This window comes from Adelges cooleyi, unplaced genomic scaffold (genome assembly GCF_023614345.1).
Source record: "Adelges cooleyi isolate 19-005CV unplaced genomic scaffold, UGA_ACOO_1.1 ACOO_flye_CR_arks_rails_tigmint_CR_PRNA_1, whole genome shotgun sequence".
Taxonomy (NCBI): domain Eukaryota; kingdom Metazoa; phylum Arthropoda; class Insecta; order Hemiptera; family Adelgidae; genus Adelges; species Adelges cooleyi.
The window spans coordinates 5,944,772-5,953,935 of NW_026095751.1; the positions used below are offsets into that span (position 1 = coordinate 5,944,772).

General features: G+C 36.4%; 1 protein-coding gene across 1 annotated transcript; it reads left to right on the forward strand.

Moving 5' to 3' along the window:
- The first annotated feature begins 3,281 nt into the window (after positions 1 to 3,281).
- On the forward strand, positions 3,282 to 8,741 carry LOC126834830 (uncharacterized). Its single transcript, XM_050567022.1, has 3 exons — positions 3,282 to 3,600; positions 6,042 to 6,910; positions 7,771 to 8,741. The coding sequence occupies exons 1-3, from the start codon at positions 3,551 to 3,553 to the stop codon at positions 8,202 to 8,204; spliced, it is 1,353 nt and encodes a 450-aa protein (XP_050422979.1). The 5' UTR covers positions 3,282 to 3,550; the 3' UTR covers positions 8,205 to 8,741.
- The last annotated feature ends 423 nt before the right edge of the window (positions 8,742 to 9,164 follow it).

Sequence of the window (9,164 nt, forward strand, 5' to 3'; positions counted from 1 at the left end):
GCCTGGAACATGAGGTGTTATTGGATAGTTTTCTTAAGAAATCAAACCACTTAAATTGAAAAAAGTTTTAAAATTTATAGGATCTATAAAGAATGTATGATAAAAATGTTCAAAAAATGTTGACCTATAGTCGCACACACATTAGGTGATTATTAAATTATTAAAATATAATTAAATTTACTTTGGCCAATTACAATGTGTTTGTATTGATCTATTGTAAAATTATTTTATCTACTAAATCGTATGGTTAATACGATTTATTAGTTAATAAAATAATATTAATAATTATTACGTCATCGGCTCAAATGTTTAGGTTTTTTTTTTAACTCTTATAAACATTTGGTACGTACCACACACATATGGTATTTTTTATTTATCAGTTTTGACCTACCTATTTATTATTTTTCCCTCTTCACATGCATGTTGTCACGTGTACATGAACAAAAAGACGGAATAACATTGAAGACAGTGATACGTACCTGTTTTTAATAATATTTGGATTTTCGAATCGATTACGACGCAGTACATTTTTACATAACTTATATGTTAGTCTATGACGTGAATGCCTATTTTGTTGACATTTTTTTTACGTCAATTCCTTTGAACGTCAACAGCTAGTCGAAAGCGTGATAGAAATATGCATAATTAGCCCATGTTCAAAGTAAATAAACAAAGTATATTGTGACACATGGTTTCGGGCTCATTTTATGCGTACAATAAAAACTATCAACGTACTGTATTCAAATGAGTTAACTGATCTTAGGCAAAAAAGATACAATGTAATAGAATACATGTTGTATTTCATAATTCATTTGTAATACTTCGGGTCTAAAAGAGCCAAGTACCGTTTTTTTACATTTTTTGATAAATGTTTTAACATTTTTATAATTTCCCATTACAATCTGTGTTTATTTTGTGTATAAATATTTTTTTATAACTTTTTTAATTTGTGTCCAACGAGACGGTTTTATTTCCTGTTATTTGAAAAATATATATAAAATAATAATATTTTGTGATAATTAAAAACGATGAGTAATAATTATTACAAATCTTATTTAAGCAGAAATTAAAATGTTCGTAACAGAAATGCAAAAAAAAATTGTTTTGTTTTATTACAGTAAATTTACTTTTAAGTCGTTAGTATTTCTATCACGCTTTCGATTACTAATTGTTGACATTAAAATGAAATGACAATAAAAAAAATTGTCAACAACACAGGCATTAGATTATTATTGGGCAATAATTAAAATAAAATAAAATTTTGCCGTGTCGGAGCATTCATAATATATGTCGGTTGTTATATAACAATAACTAAACAAAATATAGATATTTTTTTTACATCCGCGTTCGGTTCGACATTAACTATTAATGTTAAATTATTTTAGGGCAAGCGCACGTCATGCGTTTTTCCGGCAATACTGTATAATAATGTCTTATTGTTCAAAACCGTTTGCACAGCACTATCGTTTGAAAAAAAAAGTGTTCTAGCTTTGTATAAATTTGAATTATATGGAATTTAATTCCACAAACGTCAATGATGTCGTCGGTAATAAAAATCGAATAGGATATTATTTTTTCGAAAATATATTATTCTATAGCTGTTGATAGCTGTTAGTCACTACAGCGCTATGCTATGATGCCCACATAACTTCGGGCTCGCACGAGACGTTAACATGTTAATCTGATTGTAAGAGGCCAACAACTGGTAACACGTAAGAACATTGTGTGTGTTAATCAGTACGTAACGCGTCCGATCAATATCAATCCGAATTATTAACGTTGGCACGTTGTAGGTATCTAAATGTAAACATATCGGTATTATCTATACCATATTATTATTGTTTATTGTGTGCTTGTGTATAATTTGCAAATGTGAAGTGCGTTTTGACACGGATATGTCTTATGGCTGGAGGCGACACGGTAAGTGTCACAGTGGGAGGATGGAGAGATTATGGAGCAGTATGGAAGAGTATTAAGGAAAAACATTTAGCCACAACATAAAATTCAGACAATACTATACTATCATATACTAAGGCCAAATAATAAAAAAAAAAATTAAAAAAGATTTGGCCACAACATAAAATTAAGACAATACTATACTATATTATCACATTTTGAAGTTGTTATCGTTTAAAGAACGGTAAAACTCAGTTCTTCTTCAGATTTATTTTTTGTATTTTTTTTTAATCCGTGCTCGTCTGCGGCTAAGTTTGTCGGTAACATAATCGGCCTGTATATTATGAAATCGTATAGATGCTAATATGATATGTAAAAAATATTAAAATATTAAAACAAAATATAAACAGGGAAGAATATTATAGTATGATTAAACTAAAACATCAGAGCTAATAATTACATTAAATTTTATGTTGTTTTTATAACTGCATATATTATTTCCAGAAACGAAAAAAGCCCAATTTGACTTAGTGAGAAAGCGAAAGTTTATCCTCATTGATGTACATATGTTGTTCGGTACAAGGAAATAATATCTATATGGATTATCTAAACATTATCAGCAATTTTTCAGACTAAAGAGCTGAAGCGTGAAAAAATTATTATTAAAAATAAACTTTTAATTTGCAATTTGTGGTCGTTTACACTACCTTTGATATACCGTCTCCACAGTGCTCTACCCCTTTCGGTCCCAAATTAAATTTAGAGAATATTATTTTTTTCTAATACAACATGCAACACTACATTTATAATTTCCTTGATATCTTTATCGTATAATACACATGTTTTTCTATTAAGTTAAATCGTCATCACGTGTGTAAGTATTATCATAACAATAATACTAAAAAAAAAAGAAAAGAAAAACAAAGTTGTGCACCATGTAATGTGCCTGAAACGACTAAAAGGGCTATATAAAACCGATAATAAGAAAGGACATTTTGTACAAAGCGCAGCGAGTCCTATAAAAAAAAACGATTTTAAAGCAAATAATATTCAGTTTTGGTATTCAAATTTGTAGGTATAAAAAAAAGTGAAATTTATCAGGGGCCTGATATATTATTTTGTGACGCCCGGCGGGTATAAAGGTACGAGGTTCCGGCTTTCCGTTGCGTTATCAGCGGTCAATGATATTCGTCGGTAGGTATAGATAGGTAAATATTATACATCCATTATATTATGTACATGCATAATTGCGTTAGGTATATCGTCCATTATAAAAAAAAAAAAAACAATATTATTATTATACCGGTCTGTTGATAAGGCGGCGGCGGCGGCGGTGGCAGAATAAATATTGGAGCGCGCCCACCGTACTGGTTCAGTGTAACGCTTGTGCTCGTCACTGACAATTTCACTGACTGTCTGGAAACACTTGTTTTGCGCATAACTTATCGACGAACTTCTCGAAACGTACATTGGATATAATATTATAATACTATATTATTATTATTATTATTATTATTAGTATTATCATTCGCGTCTGACAGTTTTCGGTGTTGTATTAAATTTATACGTAAGACGCACGTCTTACGAACCACCCGGTGTTGCTTTTAAGCAAATCTCGCTTGCCGTTTATCCAAGTGTTGTACGTGCGCGTCTCATGTTAACTCAAAGCCAAAGCCAAACGCAAAACATGGACGAGACCAACGAGTGAGCATAATATTATATTATAACATTGTAATAGTAATAAAATGTATAGTAATTTAATATCAACTGTTGTAAATCGTAGTGTGCATTTTTTTGTTGAAAATTATGATTATTATTTCATCGAATCGCGTTGTACGGTTACGGATTAAAAATTAATTAGGCTCTATCTGATATGATTCTATGTAGGTATTAACGGACATCAGGGCGGGGCAGGGGTTAAACTCTAATGATAGCCGCGCCCGGAGTAATCATCGTAACAATATTATGTTGTATTAGAGCAAAATTGGGCCAACGCGTTTTGCGTTGAAATTTGTTCGCTCAGCGTTTTATTAGTGAATCTGATTATTTCCGTTTTAGTTTTCGTTAGTATAAAAAATTACAATAATACATAGATTATGGACTATTATAAAATTATACTATGTTCCGTTGTAGTGAAAACGTGCACAACCGTTCAATAGTATTTAATGTATGTATATAATATAATAGTAATTTACTGTGGTACTAATAACGTGGAACGTCATCGCGGGGAACTGTGACCTAATGTTATCGACTAGGTTGAAATAATGATTGAACGAACCGCCGGTAAATCACTATAACGATAAGTGTGTAATAAATAATTACACGTTTATAGTCCCGACGACGTTTTCGAATACGGCTTTTCTTTTGTACGCCTGTAATATAATCGATATACAATAAACATGTGTGTGTTGGGCTCGGAAAATTCGGACTTGCCGTGTACCGTGTAACAATGAAAGTAGAAATAGGTTTTCATTATTATTTTCCGTAAGACGTCCGTGCCGGCGAAATTGATATTATCAAAGAAATTGGGCGAGGGCGACGAAAAAAAAATATATATAATATTTAGAGAAGCTAAAAGCGACGGGACGGGAATAAACATAAAAACGGCTCAGGATCGAAGGTAAAAAAAAAACCAAACGAAAATCTGCAGGTCCCAGTAGTAAAAAAAATCTCCACGCTAGAAAATATGTAGTCTTTTATATGCTCACTGGTCGCGTAGCAATGGCAAGACGTTAAGAGTGACTGAAGAAAACAACAACAACGCACTTTTATCCGCGAATAAAGATACCGTCACAAATTGAACACCACCTATCTCATTCCTGTCGCCGGTCCGTATTTGTCTCTATTTAATGTGAATAATAATAATTGCGACTTGCGGTTATTTCCGGTCGTTTAGCCAAAATCCATTTACCGTGCACTGTCCATTCGGCGGAGGCGGCAAAATGCGAGTAGGTATCCACTCGTTAACCGGCCCATTGTCTACGTTGAGTAATATAATTTGCTTTTATCTGAACAGTTGTGCATTACAAGAGTTGTGCAACATAATATTAATGAGGTTTCTCGGATTACGCTAGCTGTGATAATTGCGATGGTATAATTTTTATTCATGCATTGTGCATTGAATTGCACAACATTATATATTCGAGCATCTACCTCGTGTCTGAATAATAAATACGCGCGTGTGTGTGTGTGAAATGAACATTTTTATCAATCGAGAACAAGTAGGTACCTGTATGGATGTTGTGCAACGGTTTTTGTTCTCGGTATCGCATTTTTAATTGCACGACTTTAAATAATATTCCATGTGAAACGTGCATTTGTCTAACGACCCGTCCCAAAAAGGGAATTCGTCAAAAAAAAAAAAAAAACCACCTCATCCTGTTAAACGACATTATAACGATAATGTGTTAACGCTCAATAAAGATTATGTGCATAATAACGTTTGTGTTAGCTCGGTTATAGTAGCGAATTAGTATTTTCAAGGTCTAACTGATGTTTGTAGAACTGTCATACCAGTTTTCTACAACCAATTATACTCGTTATGCGTGTATTTTGTTTTACCAAATATTATAAATAATAAAAATCAATTAGCTGTGTAGCTAAAATATTCGTATGGCCGGACCGGTGTTTCTGGATTGGCTTCGAGACGGCGCCGGGCTGTATAAAGTAATATTAACATTTAGGTAATAAAAACATATTTTTTCAACATGATCGTTAGACCCGTTGTCTTGTTATTCGTATTTGACAAACACGCGTCAACATTGATAGCCAGTTTAAAAAACAGCGTTCGCGTGACTAACTATAGAGTCAACGATATAATATATCTGTAATAAAATCCAACTGCGCTTTATATTGTACCGGCGGAAGGAAATGTTTTTTTTAAATTTTTTTTAAACGTATTGCACATTGAATTTGTGTCATACCTATCTACTATTGGCACGATTAGATGATAGCTAAGAAAATGGAGTCCCTTTAAAACGGTTAAATCTTGTTTAGAATTTCAATGTAATATATTAAAAACGTTACACGGGGCTATGCTATAAAAATGGTTAATATTTGAACGGCAGATTTGAAAATGTTAACATTTACAGGTTTTGTTTGTAAATCACATTTTAATAAAAACGGTATGATTTTTTTTGTTGTAGGTCGTATTGTTCAAGATGCGTGTTCGACCGTCTTCCGCCAGAGATGATCAGGTTAATTTTCCGGGAACTGTCCACGGAAGACTTGCTCCAGGCTTCTACCACGACAGACCGGCTCTATCAGATCGCCCAGCACCATTTGTACCTCTCCAAAGGCGAGTTATTGGTTCGCGGCGGCCAGGACATCAGCGGCCGTTTCGATACGAACCGCGTCACTTCGCTGTACCTGGACGACGTGTACGACTTCGAAGCCGACGTGCCCGAGGAGCTGTTTGCGACCAACGACCGCAGTACGTTGGATGTGCTGCACGTGGGCTACGGGAAACCGGTACGGTATGCAGACTTGCCGTCGGCCGGCCTGCATCAGCTGTTGTCCGGGGTGAAGACCAGGCGCGTCAGCTTCAACAACGTGTTGATGACCGCCGACGACGTGATCGACGCCGTGTCCAGCCTGGACGGTGAAGACGAAGAGCCGCCCGTGTTGCGTTGCGCTTACGACCGCGCCAACGACGCGGAAGTTATGCGACTGATGGACGAGGTGGAGTCCACCTGCGCCGGTCTGCTTACCGAGTTTAAGGTAACCGTTCGGAGACCGGCGCCCCGTGCGTTCGCGGTTTACCCTCAGGCCAACGGCGGCCTGGTCGATCCCGAACTGCCCGAAGATTTGCACCGTTTCTCCGTCACCGATTGCGCCGGGCTGCAGGCTACCGCATACAAACGGTTGGCATCGTGCCGTCGGCTTCGCAGGCTGTCACTGAAAAACGCCAGGAACATAGAAGACGACGGGTTCGAAGCCATTGCGGCCATGCCTTCGCTGGAATATCTCGACGTAAACGGACTGAGCAACGTGACGTCCGACGGACTGCTCAACGGTAAGCAAAAACTATAACACCACCCAATTTCGTAAGCACTATAGTCTTCTTTTTCGGTCAAAATATTATAAGTGGTTTTTTTAGGAACAATTAATAGTAATGTTCGAACTCAAACTGCTTCTGTCATTTGTCCAAACCAAAAATATTTGCTTAGTCACTATCTACTGTAGACTATTGTGACTTGCGAAAAGTTAATTCAAGGCATATTCTAAATGATACGCGGATTTTATTAATTATAAAGTAAAGGTTTTTTAGTCGTTAAAAATAATTTCTCAAATGGTATATTGATATTATATTATCGTTCACTCGGTTTACGGGTGCACTCGTATAATAATCCGTTGTTTTACTTTCGGAATTCAATTTCCGATCGCGTACCATAAGCCAACCTCTGGAAATCCGATTATGGTTTAACACGTTACTCGACCCCTCACATATCTGCGTGTACGTCGAATCTAATAAATCCGCATAGCGTAGTTGTATATTTTGATTTGCGCAACCCGGCACGGTCTTTTGCGAAGAGAAAATATTAATTATGATTTCGTTTTAATTTACGCGACCTAAACAAACACTATCCCCGAGTCTTTTGATAGAAACGTCAAACACGAGAGGTCTTATTTGTAATACTACACCGCAGGGGTATCTCAAAGCAACACGATGAAAGGAATGTCATCAAACGGATACGACAAGTCACTTTGATAGGTTTTAAATGAAAAAAATGTATACATATTTATTATACGACTGAAGTTTCTGTATACATATTTTCCATATCATAACCCAAGTCCTAAACAACAATATCAATATAATGAATAATATAATAATTGTAGTGCTATAATAATAATTATTATTGTTTGTTTTGGCAGGTTTCGAGAGCCTCAGCCAACTGAAATCATTGGCCCTGCGGGAGTGTCCGTACATGACCGACGACGTACTTTGCCGGATCGGCGACTTGCGACAACTGCGTCGGCTCCACCTGGACCTCTCGGATTGCGTCAAAGTGACGGCCGCGGGCGTCCGGGACATGTTGCTCGGGTGCGGCCACGGTCTGCGGGAGCTTCGACTCACCTTACCCCTGAACCGCGACTACGCGGACGCGGCAACCGCCGCCGTCGCATCGGGACGACGTTCCAGTCTCCGAAAGTTCCAGCTCACCTTCGAGCGGTTGTCGTTCCAAGATCACCAACACAATCAGCCGGACGACGGCTGGGAACGTGCGCTGGCCGACCGCTTCCGCCGGGCCGGCGTCGACTTCACCGTCGAGCACGCGTTCACCAACATAACCGTATCGGTTGACTGAAGATCATGTAAAAAACCGGTTGTTTGGTGTGTCACAAACGAAACTAGTCAAAAATAAGTTCTATTAATTTTATAATATTAAAATGTTATTATTATTGTGTACATAAACGCGCGTATTTATATTCGACGAAAGATATACAATGTTAAGTTATGTATATAGTAAATCTTATTGCGCCTTGTGCAAAAGTTAAAGGTACCTTAATTTTTTTAAATATTTTTGTTTGTTTATTTATTTTTTATACGTTTAGTCTTAATAAGTCATGGTTAAATTATGTGTGTATTTCTCCGACTTCAGGCCGGGGTTCGTCATATTATTATTATTATTATTACTATTATTTATTAATATGCTTACCACATATATTTTTCTGTCGTCTGGTAATATTAATAATAATATTGTTATATTATATAAATTATGTCTATGTCTTATTTGTGTATGTATGTATGTATATATATTATGCATTTATATGTATAGAAAGACTGTTGTGTGCCTACAAGCATGTACATGTGAAACTTAAAATAAAACGTGCGTTTTACATTACCCGTGCGTGTAATACCAACTATAATAGCAGACCGCTGTATATATATATATATATATATATATGTATACGGCGCCTACACCTACGTGTGACTTAAAAGTTACTGCCCTCGTGTTAAAATAATAATATTAATAATAATAATCATATTATACAAAAGCAGCGGCGAGGCGGTGGCGTAGTCGTTAATGAAGTTACCTGTCTGTCGAACGATGCGACTCTTCACTCAACCGCGGCTGTTGTCATGGCTACAAATCGTGCGACGGCCGAATGCGTTTTCTAGTTAAACCGCCGTTTTCGAGCCGCCAACCGTCTTATGCTTCACTTCCATCACGTGCACTTTACACCTTCGCCCTCAACAACTTATGTTACTTTTGCAACGTTTACGGATATTTTTACTAATAAGGCACGGCCTAGAGTAACGAATA